Here is a 20086-nt window from a genome sequence, read left to right as displayed (position 1 = left end):
TCTGGCTGGGTGAGACCGCTCTGGCTGGCTGAGACCGCTCTGGCTGGGTGAGACCGCTCTGGCTGGGTGAGACCGCTCTGGCTGGCTGAGACCGCTCTGGCCGGGTGAGACCGCTCTGGCCGGCTGAGACCGCTCTGGCCGGCTGAGACCGCTCTGGCCGGGTGAGACCGCTCTGGCCGGCTGAGACCGCTCCGGCCGGGTGAGACCGCTCCGGCCGGCTGAGACCGCTCTGGCTGGCTGACCAGGCCTCATTTCCACTGTGGTCCTCCCGAAGCTATGTTTTCTGTCAAAGACCGTGGCCTTCTGTGCTCTACCATGCTTTCCAGGATGTAAGATGTGCTTTGTAGACACAAAGTGCTTTCTTTTAAGTCTTTTAAGTCTTAAAACTTTACATCTAAGAAAAAGCACCTGGGAATTTTTCGCTCTATGGAGCTTTGGTCACCTTCTGCAGTGGATGGCCCTGCTGCTGTCCTCTCCTGTGGCACCCCCACTTCCACCCACCACACACACCCCCAAGATTACCTTCTACACATAAAAATGAATACAGAAGTATTGTACATAGTATGTGACAAGTGGACACCTGTTGCCGAGAAAAGGAGAAAAGTAGGAGGGGACGAGGGGCCCGAGGTGGGGAGCGTCGGGTGGTCAGACTCCAGGGAGGAAGCAAGATTGACTGAAACCCAGCACAAGTGAGGGGGCCCCATTGTGGGTTCTGGGAGCACCACAGGGGACACAGCCAGTGTGTTGGATGGGCGTGGGAGTGTGGGTGCATGGGGACAGGAGAACCGAAGGCTGGTGGGGAGTTGGTGCTTATTAGGGAACTGGGCTGGTGGTGATTGTTGTTGAGATTATCGTTATAATTATTCTTAGCCTTCATCCATTGCAGACTAATATTTTTTTAAATTTCATGAAATTAAATTATTGGAAAAATGAAAATTTAAAAACATAGGAGCTAAAAGCCCAGTGTTTTATTATTAGAGTCATATAAAGTATCTTACCAGACTCCTGTAGAAGCTTCTAAACATTCCTTTGCGTTTGTTTTCTGACATTACTGTGGACTGGTGACACAGCCCCTGGAACCACATGCTGAGTTGCGCTGTGGGGACCCCTTGTCAGGATGTGGCCCGTAAGCAAAAGCAGGGTCCTTTGGAGCACTTTGAACACAGCGAAGAGCTGATCTGTCTTAACAATCTGTCTTAGGTTTAAAGAAAATCATGGAGAATCACCGCCTAGAGGGTGTCGTGCGGGAGGGACAGGGGAGGCAGGGAGACCGGCTGTGAGACTTGCTTGTTTTATGGGCAAGAGAGGAAGGCAACTCAGACCAGGACAGTCACATTGGGAGAGATAGAAAGTGGTAGATTCTGGCTATATTTTTAACGTGAGTGCACAGAATTTCCTGGTGGATTGGGCAAGAATTGGAAAGGGAGAATGAAGTCAAGGATGACTTTGAACTTTCTGCTTAAAGGACACGAAAGCTGCATTGCTCTCAGCTTGGACTGGGACAGGTCCAGCAGGAACGGAACAGGCCAAGGGATCAGGGGGCCATTTTGTGTATGTTGAATTAGCCTGGTCGAGTGTGGAATGTGTGAACATCACAATGTTACCCAAAGACCCATGTCTCCAAGTGAAGCTTGACCTTTCACCATTCAAGACAACATAACCACTGTTGAAGGCCCAAGGAGGGGTTTCCATCTAGGATCCCGTTCTGACATTAGTTCTTCTTCTTCTTCTTTTTTTTTTTTTTAAATCTATGTAGTCACAAGTAAAACGGTCTCCTAACTTCAAAGCCACCAAATTTGGTTGACTTCAGATTCCATGAGGCTGCGGGACTGATTAGGATTTAAGAACAGCTGGGTATGTCACCTGCCTCCCCTTTGGTGGCCGGAATTGATCTGGCTTCTCTGATCACAAATGGTTATAGCGTTTACTACCCGACACACACCAGCTCTCAATAGTCTCTTATTTGGTGGCTCAGAGATGAGGTGTCCAAGTGTATAGTGATCAGGAGTCTGGGTCTTTAAAGTAAGTGTATAATATACAGGTGCCCACCACACAACAATACCCGAAGGGAATGCATTAAAATTTTACATGTGATTATTTGCGTAGATTGTAAGTAGTCTCTTTACTTTTTGTGCTTTTTGGTGTGTTCAAAATGTGTTCTGCTTAAATAATCAGCAGTGATGTAAGCACGTGTTAGAGGTGCTGAGCACTGCAGCCACGTGACCCTGTCCTCTGTGCAACCACCCCCCAGCTCACCATCTGCTACCTGGACATGCTGATGACCAGTGAGGAGCGCCGCAAGCAGCTGAGGGACCAATACTGTTTCGAATGTGACTGTTTCCGATGCCAAACCCAAGACAAGGTACGTGGCAGGGTGTGGGGGGGGCCAGCTTGGAGCATCTCAGAGGCAGGATCCCAGTGACCTCTCAGAGAATTCTGCTTTTCTTTTATCAATCCTCAAGGAAATGACTCTCAGGGCAGAGTGGGAAACGGAGGTGGATAAAAACAATGCGTGGTGGGACACGTGTTTTATCTCCTTGAACTTCTAGCACCCACGAAGCGGCGAGAGGTTTAATGTCAGGTAGGGATCTATGGAACTTGATTCTGGAGGGAATCTAGGCGTTAAACATATAACGAAAAGGACCCTGAAGGCCGGCGCGCTGTTAGAGCATACAGCGGGGTGCTGGGGTACGTTATGGCTGTTGAAGCTGCTGCTCAAATTCTAGTTTGTTATTTCCTTAAAATTTGGTCTATAAGCCTTTTTGCTATAATGCTCATAGCAGAGAGAGATCACTTATCTCTAGCAACTTTTACTCTCTGAGAAAGAAAAGCCAAAATAAAAGCTATAAAGACAATGAATGAACTTAGGTTAAAAAAAAAAAACTTTTCTCCTTTTATTCATGTGCTTTCCTCACATCAAATCTATTGACTTTTAGTTTGCACACAATTGAGTTATCTGAATAAATCTTACTTTTGTAGAGTGTTTTGTGTTTGTGGGAAGTCTTTTATAATCACTGTCATTTAACTCAAGAATTGTGAATTAGGAAATGCAACTCAGAGAGGTTCAGAGGTGTGCCTGTGGGAGAGGGTGAAGAAATCATGGCAAAACCAAGTCTCAAACTTAGATCTTGAGACGGAATCTAGTCCTCCTCCCTCGCAACCGTACAATGCCCTGCAGTCTCTGGGGTCAACATCAATGGAGAGAGGCTGCGGTTCTCACTGCGGGAGCTCAGGGACCTTGTGCTCATTCTACCGAGGCCGGAATCAGTGAACACAGTTAGTTTTTAGTGAAAAAGAAATAAATGCACGAAACGGGAAAAGTCGGACCCGCTGCTAATTCCTGCCCAAGAATTAGCCCTTTGTGCTAGCCCTTTGTGACAGCCACTTGTGCCGGGATTGTAGGGGATCCGCTGGGATTTCTCCCCAGACCGTCATTGAGCATCTTTTCATGTGCCCGTTGGCCATCGGTATCTCTTCACCCCTGTCAGCACGGCTAGACTCAGAAAGATAAATAACAGGTGTTGGTGAGGTTGTGGAGAAAAGGGGAGGCTTGTGTGGGACGTGTTGGTGGGAACGCACACTGGTGCAGCCACTGTGGGAGACATTACGGATGTCCCTCAAAAAATTAAAACTAGAACAACCGTATAATCCAGAAGTTCCGCTTCTGGGTATTTAACTAAAGGAAATGAAAACACTAATTTGAACAGATAGCCGCATCGTCACGTTCATCGCAGCGTTGTCTACAATAAACAAGACATGGAAACAATTTTCAATGTCCAACCATAGATGAATGTTCAGGAAAACGTGGTGTATATACACTGGATGACTGTTCGGCCCTTGAAGACAATGGCATCGGGCCGTTTGCAAGAACATGGATGGACCTTGGGGGCATTATGGTAACTGAAATAAGTCGGACAGAGAAAGACAAACACGGTGTCTAACACCTGCAATTAAACTGGACGCCCTTAAAGCCCCTCCCAGCTCTGTTACCCACATTTCTCTAAATGTTTCCTAGGAGAAGCGAGTGGGGTATATACCCTGAGATGAGACTACAGATGTGATTTCAATCAGCTCGTCAGTTTTGTTTTCAAGTTTCTATTTACCCGAGAATTTTATTCTGTTTAGTGATGTAAATGTTCCTCCTGAAATCTCCGTATCACTGATTTGCTTTGACAAAGTAAGACCGGTATGAAGCCAGCTTAAGTGCATCCCCCAAAGATTACAAATTCAAAACTACTGAAGTCAAAATTGAATTCACTTTGGTTCCAAGGTTTAAAGTTTTCAACATTATTTTTCTGCTTTTTTTTGGACCCTGAGAAATTCATCTCAGCAGGGTTTCGAGTCAAGTGGTATTTATCAGGGTGCCGTCTGCATGTTGCTGGGCCCGTGTGCTGTCCGGCTTCAGGAAGGCAGGAGGCCTTTCAGAGCGGCTGTAATTGGCACGTGTGGAGCTACGTGTCATTTCTAGTCATCAGCAGCTTAATTGCTGGAAGGAATAGAACTTACCTTCTAAGGGAGGTTTCAGAACCATTTGACTTCTCCTGTGGTTTGCACAAGTCAGAATCCTAGGTCACAGAAGCAGAGTAACAGACCCACAGGCACTGATGGTTTCTGTAAGTTTGTGGCTGGTATGCAGCGTGCTTCCTTGGATGTCACCTGCTTTATGGCAAAAAAAAAAAAGCTGTGTTTCCTGCCCATGTCACTTTTTCTTTCCTAAAGCCTGTTACATCTGATCCTTCTTCTGAAACATGGTGTCTGTCCATTTACTAGTAATGCCGCTGCCTCACCTCACTCCTGGATTATTGAAATAGCCCCTGGCCCTCCATGTCCCCTCGGTCATTCGTCCTGCACCCTGTCCTACAGTAAGTTTTCTGAACCGCCGCAGTTTCCATGTCACTGCTTTACTCGGAATTTTGGAAAACATTTGTCATTGGCTTTAATCTTCAGGATAAAACTTCAGACTCAGCTTGGCATTCAAGGCCATGACCCCAAAGGCCAACCTACTGTGTTTCCCTTCCTTTCTCTTCCTTCCCCAATGAGTTCTGTCTCATCACACCCTCCCACCACTCAGAAGCCTCTGATGGGCTTTCAGGCACACATCAATACACATCTCTCTGCATATCGGTGTAAATATGTAAATGTAGGCAGATGAGTGTGTATGCTAAAATGGCTGTAAATCTTACGTTAATTTGTGAAATAAGAGTGACAGGAAATGAGACAAAAGCAAGTCAGTGCCCCAAAGGCATTCTGTTGGATCCTCTAAAGTGACCAGAAACCAATCACAAATTACTCTAAATGTCCCAGCAGCCAAAGCTAAAGGACTAATTTCAGAATTTACAGTAGCCATGAGGCTGGACACACAAGGTTCCTGGGCCGAAGCCCAGTTTTTCCCAGTACTGAGGCCAGAGCCACTCCAGAGGGTCCCACACAATTCCTAAGGTAATGTCCTTAGCAGACTTCCACAATTATTTAAATAGCTGATTTTTTATTATATTCTTCAATGTGGCTGATAGACACAATTTCAAATTATAATTTAATGAAAGTAACACAAAGGGTTAAAATTGATCTACTCTTGTTTCCTATCTCCCAGATGGTTTGCTCCCTTCTGAGAATAAAATTTACACTATACAGAGGGAAGCAAGGACGGCATAACCTTCAGATGATCCTTCGTTAATGGTATTTCTTGCTGTCTTTCCAGTTCTGTATTTTAGTTTTTATGTAAGTGATAGGTGCATACAATTTGAAAAATCAAAGTGCTAGAAGCCAGTTCAAAACACTTTCCCGGGGCTCCTGGGTGGCTCAGTGGGTTGAGCCTTTGCCTTCAGCTCAGGTCATGATCCCAGGGTCCTGGGATCAAGCCCCACGTTAGGGCTCTCTGCTCGGCGGGGAGCCTGCTTCCTCCTCTCTCTCTGCCTGCCTCTCTGCCTACTTGTGATCTCTCTCCCTCTGTCAAATAAATAAATAAAATCTTTAAAAAAAAAACAAAAAACAAAACCACTTTCCCTCTCCTGCTCCCAAGATGACTCCCTTTCGGCTTCTGGCATTTATTTCATGTTTCTAGAGCTAAAGCTCCCTTAAATCACATGCTAGGGATGTCGTTTGCTACTGGGTTGCTTTGAGGACTATTTTTCATTCTTAGGATCTCAAGTTTGGTTTTTCCCCGTATCTCCCAGTTCGTGTTTTATTTCTCCCTATCCCTGCTTCACACCTTCGTACTCTCTCCTCCCAAATCCTCCTGTGTTGGTTACCTTGTTGAGCATCTCTGTCACTCCCCCAAGAGTCTTGGCCAGTCAGAGCCACAGCTTATCCACTGGAGTGAACTCATGTTCTGATCTTTGATTTTTTTTTAAATTTTTTAAAAAAAATTAACATATAATGTATTATTTCATTGATCTTTGATTTTTGTTGGTTATCTTTCTTAGCATCGCATTTCACGAAGTGGTTTGGAATTTGATAACACAAGCTCGTTTCGTGTGGGAAGTATTTTGGTTTTGCTCCTTTCTCTACTTCTCTGCGCATCCCCTCTCTCTGCTGGCCATGCACCGGCCTCTCCCAGCCCCCTCAGAGTCATGGCATTTGGAACCAGTGGGCCGCAGTGGTGTCGGGGCTCTGCTGACACAGTTACGTAGGCGATGGGCATCTTGGTGCTCTGTACCTAGAAGTGTGTCTTCTGACCTTTCCAGGCCCAGAGCTTCTATATCTACTTAGCCTAAGGAAAAAGTCATCAGCCCTGTGTCTTCTGCCTCTTTCTATTAACAGATATCTCATCTGCTGGCTTAAAGCCTCTCGCCTTTCTTGTGGGAAGCCTTTCTAGTCCATTCTAACCACGGGAACGGAGGGCGCTCCTGCTGCTGCTGCCTCCAGAGCGGAGGAGGCCCCAGCATCAGCTTGGCGTCTTGCTTTGCTTTGCTGTTTGATTCTTGGTCCAGGGAGATGTTTTTTTCTTGTTTTTGAATTAATAAAGCTATTTCTGGCTTCTCTTTTTCTCTTTTACTCACCGTCGCTGTGGGGTTTAGGGTAGAGGGGAGCACTTCAAAGTCTTAGAGCATCTTGATGGGATGTCTGCGATTTGCTTTTCAAGCCTGTTAAGTGTGAATTCAAAGCTTTAGAGGCAGAGAAGAGGTGAGGATAAACCATCTCACTCTGCTGGGGGCTTCCAAGTACGTGTGCGCCTTTCACCCAGGACCAGCCTGTCTGAGATCCCCAGAAGGATCCAGATCCTTTACCACAGGGCCTTCTGTGGAGAGAGACTTGAGCAGAGTCATTCTGGAAATGTATCCCTTCTGGAAGCAGTTGAATAAATGGCTCTGTTGGGGGTGGGGGCAGGAAGCCGGGGCGAAGCCCTAGTAAGCTTCTCATTCCTGATGCTTCAATGCTAACTCCATTTCCTTTGTAATCTCTTCCATAGGAATGAAGCTGTTAGTTATTGTCCTTGGTAATTATTTCAGCCCGTGTTTGCAGATCCTCGTGTGTAGCATGGGATTTCCTCTCTTTGGTCCCTTCTGAGGATCCCTGATATTGTGCATTATGGAGGCCGGAAGTGGCCCAGCACCCTACATGGGGAGCGCCTTCCAGGGGTGCTGTGCTCAGGTCCTGCAGACGCTGAGCCTCGACGGGGCTATTCCGTTAGACTCTGGTAAGCGGGCAGCAGATTCAGGAGTGAGCCACGGAAGAAACGGAGATTCTCTGAAGCAGTAATCAAGGCAGTGTTAGAATTAAAGCTGTAGTCAAAGGGAAGGAGAGTTCTCTGCCCAAGAAGAAGTTGATGGTAACTTGAGTCTATTTAAAATACAAGCAATTACTTAAAGGTCATTTAGTAAACCGAGATTTTTTTCTGCTGCCTTCTTCCATTTTGCTAAATTAATTGTAAGCAGAAATGCCTTGTGGCGGGCTGATGAGCTCAACCAGCTCTGAGTTGTTTCATATTATAGGTTTTAACAGCCTAAGTGGAGCGTGGGCCCTGTGTCTGATGTTTTCATCGTAACCGGATTACCTTATCTTCAGGAAGATTTGGCAGGGATTGAAGAATGGTGTGTGTGTGTGTGTGTGAGAGAGAGAGAGACAGACAGACAGACAAAGACAGATTTCACGGGGTCCAAGCCCACTCTGAGTATGTGTTTTCTCTGCCTTGCTTCTCCCGACAACAGAAGAAAGGCTGTCCCTGGGGTGAGCTCAGGGCTGGCTTGCACTGAACGCTCAAGGGAGGAAAGGAGTAGGTTGACTTCCTGACCACACGATGCCATCTGCGGTGTTGCCACGGAATGGGAGAGGCTCCTGGGCTAGGTGAGATGGTCCTGGTCTGCGGCCTACAAAGTTGGCCCGGGAGATCAACAATGCAGCTATTGTGTCTCCTTGGAACATGCTGCCGGCTCGTCACAGCCCCGCCTTCTCCCCAGACAGCAGGCAGCTGTGCTCCCGGGCTGTTTCGGGGTGCTCTGGTGCGTTCAGAATTCCACCCCAGGGCAAGAAGAGGGTGGCTCCGCAGTTTGTGGTGACAGGAATTCTCTCTTGCAGCCATTCCAGGTCTTGCACAAAAACGCTTTTCTTTCAGCTTGTGGTCTGCAAGAGGCTCTGGCTCAGGGAGCTGAGGCGGGGGCTGGTGACAGCAGCTGGGACACAGACGTCTGGGTTCCCGTGTCCCAGGCACCATATGTAGCCCACCACGGGGCGCGCAGCATCCAGGAAGTGCTGGAGAAGGAGTGACCTTTCTATGTTAGGATGCCTGCTAGAGCTCTGGGGGCACGTCCCTCATGCTCGGTCCTGGGCTGAGTGATTCGTACACCTTGTCTCATCCAGTCGCCATGACTCAAGGAGGGCGGCACCCTTCTTCCTGTCTCACAGATGCAGTAACTGGGGCTCTTAGCTGCGCAGGCCATATCTTTACCCTCTCCACTATGCTGTCGCTCTCCTTTTAGGAAGAGCAAATAGACTCTTCCTGTTTTTTAAAGATTTAAGTATCCCGCCCAGCACCTGGGTGGCTCAGTCGGTTGGGCATCTGCCGTCTGCTCAGGTCATGATCTCAGGGTCCACACTGGGCTCACGCTCTCTCTCACTATCTCTCTTCCTCTCAAATAAATAAATAAAATCTTTTAAAAAATAAAATAAAATTCAAGTCTCATTTTCATTCAGTAACATTCACTCTTTTCAAAACGCATGCCGTCTGCAACCACCACCACTACTCCAAGAAAAGTCGCGTTTCCCCCCACCAGATTCCTTCCTCCCACCTCGTGGTCTTCCTCCTCCCCCCATGTCCAGTTCCCTCACTTCCAGCCCCTGCTGACTTCTGACGCGCTTTCTGTCGCTGCAGCTTTACTTTGTTCAGAACATCCTATGAGTGGATCCAGACAGGCATTCATTCAATTCTGGGTTCCTTCACGTAACATTACGCACTCAATATGCACCGCGTTGTTTTACACACACACACAACTCTCTAATCTCAGTACTTGGCTCCCTCTTATTGCCATATAGTGCTCTATTATGTGGCTGTTCCGCAGTTTATCCATTCACCAGCTGAAGGACATTCGGTTTTCTCAGTGGTTGGTGGTTGTCAGTACAGCCACTGTAAACCTTCACATACAGGTTGTTGTGAGAACATAACTATTCATTTCATCTGTGTAAATACCTAGGAGTGGGCTGGTTGGGCTACATAGTGAATATATGCTTAACTTTACAAGAAACTGCCAGACTGTTCTCTAGTGTAGCTGTACCATTTTGAACTCCCACAGGCAATGAGTGAGAATTTCAATTACCCCACATGCTTGCCACTTGATTTTGTCAGTTTTTCTTTTGTTTGTAATCATTATTGTAATCCAGTAGATGCATAGTGATGTCAAGAAAAAAATGCCATTGGTATTTTGATAGGGACTGCATTAAATCTGTAGATTGCTTTGGATAGTATAGACATTTTGACCGTATTCTTGTTCTGCCAACCTATGAGCATGGAATGGCTTTTTCATTTGTGTGTGTCATCTTCAATTTCTTTCATCAGTGTCCTATAGTTTTCAGAACAGAGGTGTTTTAACTCTTTGGTTAAGTTTATTCCTAAGTGTTTTATTATTTTTGGTGCAATTATAAATGGGATTCTTTCCTTATTTCTCTTTCTGCGACCGCATTATTAGTGCACAGAAATGCAACAGATCTCTGTATATTGATTTTGTATCCTCCAACCTTACTGGACTCTTTTACCAGTTCTAGTAGTTTTTGGTGCAGTCTTTAGGGTCTTCTACATATAGTATCATGTCATCTGCAAATAGTGAAAGTTTTACCACTTCTTTATCAATATTTATGCCTTTTATTTCTTTTTCTTATCTGATTGCTGTGGCTAGGACCTCCTGCATACAAATGGCAAAAGTGGATATCCTTGTCTTGTTCCTCAGTTTTCCACCATTGAGTATGATGTTAGCTGTGCAATTTTCATGTATGGTTTTTATTATGGTGAAGTATGTTTCCTCTAAACTTACTTTGTTGAGGGTTTTGATCATGAATGGATGTTTTACTTTGTCAAATGCTTTTGTTGCAGATAAAAGCAACAAAAGCTGTTGTCTTATTGAGATAATCATATGGTTTTTACTTTTTTTCTTGTGGATGTGATGTATCCACACTGATTGATTTGTGAATAATGAGACACACTTGCATCCCAGGAGTGAGTCCCACTTGATCATGGTGAATGATTTTTTAATGTATTGTTAGATTCAACTTGCGAGTATGCTGTTGAGAATTTTTGCATCTATGTTCATGAGAGATATTGGCCTATAGTTCTTTTTTTGTTATGTCTTTTATCTGGTTTTAGTATCAGGGTAATGCTGGCCTCATATAATGAATTTGGAAGCTTTTCTTCCTCATCTAATTTTTGGAGTACTTTGAGCAGAATAGGTATTAGCTTATCTTTAAATATTTGGTAGAATTCACATGTGAGGCTGTGGTCCTAGACCTTTGTTTGTTGGAAGTGTTTTAATTACTGATTCAATTGCATTGTTGGTAATTGGTCTATTCAAATTTTCTGCTTTTCCTGATTCAGTTTTGGCAGGTTATATGTTTCTAGGAATTTATCCATTTCTTCTAGGTTGTCCAGTTTGTTGGCACATAATTCTTCATAATATTCTCTTATAATGCTTTGTGTTTCTGTGGAGTCATTTTTATTTCTTTTCTCTCATTTCTGATTTTGTTTGTTTGAGTCCTCTCTCTGATGAGTCTGGCTACAGGTTTATCAATTTTGTTTATCTTTTCAAAAAACAGCTCCTATTTTATTGGTCTGTTTTATTCCCTTTTTTAGTTTCTATTTCATTCATTTCTGCTCTAATCTTTATGATTTCCTTACTTCTACTGGTTTGGTTTGGTTAGTTCTTTTGGGAGCTTCTTTAGGTATAAGGTCAGGTTGTGTGTTTGAGCTTTTTCTTGCTTCGTGAGGTGCGCCCGTATTGCTATAAGCTTCCCTCCCACAATAGCTTTTGCTGCATCCCTGAGTTTGCACCATTGGGCTTCATTTTCATTTGTCTCCATGTATTTTTTAAATTCTCTCTTTGATTTCTTGGTTGACCCCTTCATTGTTTAGTAGCATGTTATTTAACCTCTGTGTATTTGTTCTCTTTCCAGATTTTCCTTGTGGTTGATTTCTAACTTCATGGTGTTGTGGTTGTGGAAGATGCATGGAATAACTTCAGTCTTTCTGAATTTGTTGAGACTTGTCTTTGTGGCCTAACATGTGATCTGTTTGGGAGAATGTTCCATGTGTACTTGAAAAGAATGTGTATTCTGCTGGTTTAGGATAGAATGTTCTGAATATATCTGTTAAATCCATGTGGTCTGATGTGTCATTCAGAGCCACTATTTCCTTGATTTTCTGTTTGGATGATTTATCTGTTGATGGAAGTGAGATGTTACAGCCCCCCCGCCCCTTACTGTATTACTCTCCACTATTTCCTTCATGTTTGTTATGAACTGCTTTATGTATTGGGTGCTTCCATGTTGGGTGCATAAATGTTTACAATTGTTGTTTCTTCTTCTTGGATTATTCCCTGTATGTTTATATAGTGTCCTTCTTTGTCTCTTGTTACAGTCTTTGTTTTAAAGTCTGGGGCACCTGGGTGGCTCAGTGGGTTAAGCCTCTGCTTTCAGCTCGGGTCACGGTCCTGGGGTCCTGGGATGGAGCCCTGTATTGGGCTCCCTGCTCAGTGGAGAGCCTGCTTCTCCCTCTCTCTCTGCCTGCCTCTCTGCCTGCTTGTGATCTCTGTCTGTCAAATAAATAAATAAAATCTTTAAAGTCTGTTTTGTCTGACAGAAGTATTGCGTTCTTTTCACTTCCAATTGCATGCTAAATGCATTACTTCACTTTGAATCTGCATGTGTCTTGAGGTCTGAAATAAGTCTCTTGTAGGCAGCATATGGACGGGTCTTATTTTTTTTAATCCATTCTGTCACCCCCTTCTCTTTTGATTGGAGCACTGAGTCCATTTACATTCATAGGAATTATTGATAGGAAAGTACTTCTTGTCATTTTGTTACTTTTTTTTTTAAGATTTTATTTATTTGACAGAGGGAGATCACAAGGAGGCAGAGAGGCAGGCAGAGAGAGAGAGAGAGGGAAGCAGGCTCCCTGCTGAGCAGAGAGCCTGATGTGGGACTCGATCCCAGGACCCTGAGATCATGACCCCAGCTGAAGGCAGTGGCTTAACCCACTGAGCCACCCAGGTGCCCATTTTGTTACTTGTTTTATAGTTGTTTTGCAGCTTTGCTCTGCAGAACCTGGTGTTTCAGGGGTGTCTCCTGTGCGTTGCTTGTGCAGTTGAGGGGACCTCCGGCAGCCTGGGGAAACTCCTGCTGAGCCCTCCTGGTTTGAGGGGGGGGTGGACCTGCAGAAGCACGCAGGGGCAGGGCGTGCTGTTGGCAAGCTCGGTGGGGAGGGTTAGTGCTGCAGCTGGTTTTTGCAGGTGTCTGTATGTCTAGGCTGGGGAGCAGGGGAGGGCAGTGGCACCAGCTCCTTTGTTCTGGGGGAAGTCTCCCAAAGGTCCCTACCCTCTGCAGCACAAGCTCTGAGATAAGTAAATAAACCTCCAGTCTCCCTCCTGTATACCCCAGGCATTTGCCGAACTGCTGCTTCTGGGCCCTATCCCCGCTGGGCCGTCTGTTCTACTTCTCCAAGGACAGGGACTCAATTCTCTGTGCCCTCTCAGCTCTCCCAGAGCCACTCCCACTGATGGTGAAATTCCAGGTGTTAAGCCCCACTGGTGGGGAGAACTTTGGATGTTAGGGCCCTCTGGTTTTCAAACCCAGGTGTTACGGGGATTCATTTTCCCCATGCGGATCACCCGTGCCCGGGGTTGCTTGTGCGGGAGCCAGCGCCTCTTGCCTCTCTGTGACCATGTGTCCCTCCCTCTCGCGAACACTCTCCTGGGTCTGTTTTGCTCCGAACCATATCTCTGCCCTTCTTACTCTCCTGGCCTCTTCTCTACATTTATTGGTGGAGAGTCTGTCCTGCCACTCTTTGGGTTGCTTTTCTCATTTACACTGATGTGGTGTTACCTACTTGTATCTGTGGACCCGTTGAGTTTAGGATCCCCCACTCTGTCGTCTTTCTGAAGTCTAGAGTTCCTTACTCTTTTGTTGTTGTTTTTTTTTTAAGATATATTTATTTTTGAGAGAGAATGTGAGTGAGGCAAGTGAGCAGTGGGACAGACAAAGAGAGAATCTTAAGCAGATTCCCTGGTGGGCCTGGAGCTGACATGGGTCTCTATCTCATGACACTGAGATTATGACCTGAGCCAAAATCGAAAGTCAGACGCTTAACCCACTGAGTCATACAGGTGACCCAGAGCTCCGTATTCTTTACACAAGTTTTTATTTTTTTGTTTCTATTAGATGTGTGCTTCATAACTTATTTTTTCTGTCTGTGGCTTATCTTTTCATTTTCTTAACAGTCTTTTGAAAAGCATAAGTTTTAAATTTTGACATAGTCTACTTTTTAGTTTTTTTTTTTTATGGTTTAGTCTTTGGATGCCATATCTAGGAAGTATTTGCCTAATCTAAGAGAAGAAAGATTTTTTTTTTTTTAAGATTTTATTTATTTATTTGATAGAGAGAAATCACAAGTAGATGGAGAGGCAGGCAGAGAGAGAGAGAGAGGGAAGCAGGCTCCCTGCCGAGCAGAGAGCCCGATGCGGGACTCGATCCCAGGACTCTGAGATCATGACCTGAGCCGAAGGCAGCGGCTTAACCCACTGAGCCACCCAGGCGCCCGAAAGATTTTTCATCTATGTTTTCTATTAGACATTTTATAGTTTTAGGTTTTGCATTTAGATCTTTGATCCGTTTTGAGGTAGTTTTCTTACGGTGTTCATTTTTTGCATATGGGTGTCCCATTTTCCCAGTACCATTTGCTCAATCAATATCTTACTTATGGCAGTAAGATATTATAGACAGTGCAGTTAGATAGAGGGGTTGGGATCTAGTCCTCAAGCCTGTACTTGTAACATCGGTGACACTAGCCAGACAGTTCAAATCAAATCTGGGTGGTGGTAACATGGCAGCTTATACAGTAGAGAGAGCACGTGCTCTGAAGTCTGACCGTCCTGGTTTTGTTGTTTCCTCACCGTTTGACTTTGGTAAATTTCCCTGCCTTCTTCTTTGTTTACTCTTGTGAAATGCTAATGATCTATCGGCAAAGCTGCTTTGCGGGTTCAGTTAGATGAAAGCTTTGGTTGGGAGATTGTGGACGCTCGGCGGTTGCCATCATTGTTAGCCAATGTTCTGGGGACAGAACAGTCTATACGTGGAGCTCCGGGAATTATAGCCTCCTTAGTTCCGATCATTTGCTGGTCAGGGTTCCTGAACTTCTCATAGAATCTTCTTGGTAGCTTTTTAAGTCTTCCTGTTCTAACTTTTCATACTCTCCACTTCCTCCCCCATTTTTGTTTCTAGTGCCTTCTGTGTGGTTTCTGTGGTCACCGTGTTGGATGTTGTGTCGTCCTTGGCATAGCCCCTCTCCCTAGCCTGGGCTCTCCCTCATGAGAGGGGAGCTGACCTTTGTCCAGACTTTGGGGGTCAATCACTGCCCTTCACCTCTACTCACGTGGTGCTGCTCCCTCCACCTGCCGTTGGTGCCGTTGCTCAAATGGAGGGTGTGCAGGGGCTGCAGGAAAGGCCATGGGGGCAGGTGCCCCGGGGTGCTCTCAGGCTCAGTAAGAAGGCAGCAGAGCCCGCGTGAGTGGCACCGCATAGAGTCACAGGCTAGACCGTTCCTCTTTCCCCCATCCCTGGACAAAGTAGGGGTCATCCTGGACCCTCCCTCTCCTCACTTCTCTCCCAAATGGAGATGACGCCTTTTTTAGGATTTGCCACAGAGGAAGTCTTTTCCCTTTCTGAGTGAGATCACACTTGGAATCTTCTACTTACAATGAAACAGAAGTAATGCAACATTGGGGGACAGAGACTGGACTGGGCTTCCCTTGCCGTTCATGCCCTACTCGTTACAGTGCGACAGAGCGTCACCCACACTTCTTGGGCCCTGAGCTGAAAACAGGCCTCCTCACCATCGCAACAGTGTCCGCGCTCTGAGGTGGGTGGACACCTGCTCACTCGGCAGAGGGAGGGTGGCAGAGGGCTCTGCCTGAAACCGGAGCTGGCCCTGCAGCGGACCATAGGACAGATGGCCTAGAAGTCCAGAGGGGGGAATGGAATATTCTAGTCCCCTTAATTATCTTAAACTCTGTGTAGAAATTGAGGACATATGCTGCCATCCAGAAATAGCTTTTCTTTATTTTACTTGCAAATCTGTTTTCCCCTCGTCTGTTTGCTGAGCTCAACAGTGACCTTGAAGGCTGATGCTTTTGGTCTCCAGTACCTGCCCCAAGCCCCTAAGATATGACCTGCTTAACGTCACAGAACTTGGGAATCCTGCAGCTCTACCCCTGCACCTCACTGCTGAAATACCGGCGGAAGCACTTGAAGCAGCGGATCTCGTGCTAACTCTTTGGGGTCACAGTTTCCTGGGCAGAGACCACCTACCAGCAGTGACGCTGCCTCCTTGGAGGCTTCACACTGGGGGCTGGATGTCGTTGGTGACAACGGTCAGTGCAGCTCTGTGGATTGGGGACGGTGCCCCACCGAGTGTGGTTCCACGGACCTACTCCCCTGCTCTGAAAAGTAGCTGTTAGGCTCCAGGTGAATATGGCCGGTTGGGCACGTGCGTTTCTCTGCACCGTCTCCCCAAGTCCTGCTGCAAAGATGGTCCGAGTGGCTCTTCCTACCTTCAGAGCCTAAAAGGTGGAAGCGAGAGCGCATGCCGCCGAGAGGTAGATCGGAAGGCTTCAGTTCAGTTCGAATAGCGGGAAGACACATTCGGTCTCTGGTCCGTCGATACCTTCCTTCTGCAGAGAGGAGTGAAGGGCCGGGGGGAGTCTGGACCGGGGAATCCAGTTCTCCTAAGGCTGGGCAGTGCCCTTTTGATGAGGCAGCGTGGCTACTGGCCCCAGGTGCGGAGGAAAAGGAAGAGATAAAGGTAAAAGAATAAATTGATCTGGAAGGTCCCCCTTGGATTATTTTCCTGGAAAGACCATTTAAATTTGCTTATTCCTCATTTTACAGTTCTTGAAATATTATCTTTATCCAGTGTCTCAAGCCCTTTGGATAATTGAACTATAGAAATAAACCAGAAAAAATATTTTTCTTATTTTTTATTTTTTAAAATATATTTTTAAAAGACTTTATTTATTTATTTGACAGACAGAGATCACAAGGAGGCAGAGAGGCAGGCAGAGAGAGAGAGGAGGAAGCAGGCTCCCTGCTGAGCAGAGAGCCCGATGCGGGGCTCGATCCCAGGACCCTGAGATCATGACCTGAGCAGAAGGCAGAGGCTTTAACCCACTGAGCCACCCAGGCGCCCCAGAAAAAATATTTTTTTAGACTGGTTTTGCCACTGGTAAACTTAGCACATTTTAATTATAATGTCTGTGCAAGACCCTGGACGAAGATTCGCAATGCTTCCACTACCCCTCTCGGAGGGTGTGGGTAGATTGTTCTTGTAAGAGGGGACTAACCCAGTAGCTACTGTGGGCGTCCGGCGAGCCGGGACTCACACTTCACAACAAGGGCTGGGATTTGGAGCAAGTCTGTTCTGTTGCTAGGCTGAGCATAAACCTTCTGGAAATCAGGCTCCCGGCTATTGCTTAGAACTTGAGTAGACTCCAGTCTCCTTTGGGCTTCTTACTCATCCACCTTACTTTTACTATTTGTCCCCAGTCTTCTAGCAAGCCTGCTTGAGTGTTTTCTTCTCTCCTTTCCCCGTCTTTCCTTCTTTGTCACGTACTTAGTGAGTGGCCTACAGTGTCCCCCGACCGTGGGAATCAGTGCTTCCTGGAAGTGGCTTACGTTCTCGTGTGGAGACCGACTGCAGACCCACGGCTCAGTCCAGTGTGGCCGCTGTCTCAGTGGGAGCCTGTTTGAAGCTACAGTGGGAGCAGAGGAGAAAAAACATCTCCCTGGTCCATCCAGGAAGACTTCGCAGAGCAGGAGGCGTAGACCTGAGGTGTAATGACTTTTCAGTGCATTAGGGAGCATTGCAGACGGGACGCACCCCGTGAAATGGCCTGGAGGTCTGGAGAGTGCCACGAATCAGGGCACAGCCTGTGACTCAGTGTTCTAGGATACGGGCTGGCGGGCCCAGTGATCTGGGGCCGGGGCGGGGGCTGGGGCTGGGTAGGCAGCGTTTGCATTAACATCCCGGAGCGGGGACGGGAAGCCGGTGAGGAAGAGTGAGGGTGGGCTTTTGGCCAGGAACAGCCAGCGAAGTATAACAGAAACTGTAGCAGGAGGCAGGAGCATCAGAAATTCTGAAAACAGGCCAGGAATCCAAGCGTGGTTCTGCCACCATTACGTGTCCAAGAAGGACTGAAGGGCTTTCTGGGAGTTGCCATCACAGACAGGCACCGACAGGCACCCCACAACGAATGAGGTGTTACCGGGTCCAGTGAGTGCCTGCGGATGTGGCAAATGGCTTGTTTCACACGTTCAACTGCTCACAGACAGTTTCGGGGACCGTCCGTTAAAGGTTAGGATGTTTACTAGTTGTGCAGAGTGTTAGTTGCTGGGGGGAGAGAGTGCGGCTCTCCAAACTGACTCCGGCTTCTGTGCTTCTCCGTAAGGAGGAGATGGTCCTGCCTCATTTGCACACAAAAGCGTAACTTCTGCTTGCTTTCCTCGAGGCCTTTACCACCGGGTCATTTCCAGACCCTGAGAACTCTAAGAAGTGAAGACAGGTGTAGGTCTCCTCCGTCTCTTGTTTTGATATGTAAATGTGGACTGGAATTATTAAAGCCTTGATAATGCTTTTTATGTCTATAAAATTAAAATTTGAGGGCTGCAGCTAAATGCCCATAAAATACAGCTTCCTTCCCATTTGTTGTTAAACCTCGCCATGCAATAAATTTATTTATCCTTCATTAGAATCCTCTTGCTCTCTTTCAGCAGTTAGGACTAACTTCATGCCATTCTTTCTGTTCCTTCTTATGCTAATTCCTTATTGTGCCTCTTAAAACGGAACACATGAAGTAGCAGCCAATTAATAAATTACATTTTCTACAACTGAAATAAAAACACGTTAATTATTTCTAAACAGCCCACATGCAGCATGGGGAAATTGCTCAGGAGGATGATCGAACAGAGCTTCGGAAGGTGAGGAAAACGGTCCACCTTTAAGAGCCCATCAGTGAAGATCTACTTTTTACAGCTGCTCTCTGTTATGAATGAGGTCCCTCAAATCATGGTGAACATGGTGAATGGGCACCTCTTTCATTTCATACCATTCCCTTTTAGCTCAGCCACAGACCCTGAGCAGTGTCCCTCACAAGCTTTTCTCTGAAGCTGCCGTTCACTCTGGCCAGCAACCCCACAGCTTAAAGATGAAGAGACGGTCTGGGGTGTGGAGAGACAGCACCGGGAGGGCCCTGAGGAGAGACAGAGGGCACAGAAAGCCTCCTACTTGCGGAAAAGGACCCAGCCAGGGAGACCTGCTGTGCGTGGCCTATGCTACGCTTGGGAAAATGCACTTAAACTGAAGGTTTTTGGACTGGATGTACTAACCTGCACTTTTTTTTTTAAAGACATAAAAAAGACGTGTTTTTAAGACATGCTTTCTCCATGGGGGTCTTCTAAGAACCGTCTTTCTCACTTGTCTGATCTCTCCAGTTCCCTAGAAGTATCCCAGTCATCGAGTTCTAGAATCCTTTGACTTGGATAAGTCCCTGGATAAGTTAGATATTTGTGTTTTTTTTGTTTGTTTTTTGTTTTTGTTTTAACATCATGCATTTTGGGGTGTCTGGTTGGCTCAGTTGATAGAACATGTGACTCTTGATTTCAGAGTTTTAAGTTCAAGCCCCATGTTGGGTACGGAGATTACATAAAAATCTTTAAAAATAAATAGATAAAAATAAAAATCACACATTTTACCACTAAAAAAAGAATTTTACCTGTAAAATTAGATTTTAAAAAGATTGCCCACTCTGGGTTTGGGCCATTGGACCTTCATCTGCCGACTCTCATGACAGACAACCAGCAGGCATTTGCTGAATGCTGTTACTCAGTGACCCAAAAGGAAGACCCTGTTGGGGCGCCTGGGTGGCCCAGTCAGTGAAGCAGCTGCCTTCCTCTCGGGTCATGATCGCAGGGTCCTGGGGTCGAGCCTTCCTCCCCTAGATCCGGCTCTCTGCTCAGCGGGGAGTTTCCCTCTTCCTCTGCCCCTTCCCCCGAGCTCTTTCCCATATCTCTCTCGCTCTCACTCAAATAAATACATAAAATCTTTAAAAGAAAAAAACAAAAAACAAAACCAAAGCTGTTAACTGAAGCTCCCTGAAAAGCAAGCCAAAAAAAGAGCGACAGTGAGGACAGTGTTACACCTACTAGGTTTGCCTGAAATTCTCCTTTATCAGGCATATCTGCATGTCACCATCTTCTCTTGTCTCTGTGGATAAAGACTGCTTTACCTAAGAAGGACAGAGACGGAAGGGTGTGGAATGGCCACAAAGAAGCGGTCCTCGTCCCCAGGTCCTTTAGCATTAGGACCCCGAAAAGAAACAAGGAGTCATGCTGGAAATCAAGT

General features: G+C 46.2%; 1 protein-coding gene across 4 annotated transcripts in view; it reads left to right on the top strand.

Moving 5' to 3' along the window:
* SMYD3 (SET and MYND domain containing 3) overlaps positions 1-20086 on the top strand; it is a 769649-nt gene that overhangs the window by 563534 nt on the left and 186029 nt on the right. For all 4 annotated transcript variants that reach the window (XM_059412565.1, XM_059412567.1, XM_059412568.1 and 1 more), the window contains one exon: positions 2252-2362. In XM_059412565.1, the coding sequence (XP_059268548.1) occupies positions 2252-2362 (111 nt within the window). The remainder of the gene's footprint in view (positions 1-2251; positions 2363-20086) is intronic.

The sequence above is a fragment of the Mustela nigripes genome, chromosome 10 (assembly GCF_022355385.1).
Source record: "Mustela nigripes isolate SB6536 chromosome 10, MUSNIG.SB6536, whole genome shotgun sequence".
Classification (NCBI taxonomy): domain Eukaryota; kingdom Metazoa; phylum Chordata; class Mammalia; order Carnivora; family Mustelidae; genus Mustela; species Mustela nigripes.
The sequence above is the reverse complement of the archived record's forward strand: the minus strand, read 5'-3'. Positions and strand labels throughout refer to the sequence as shown.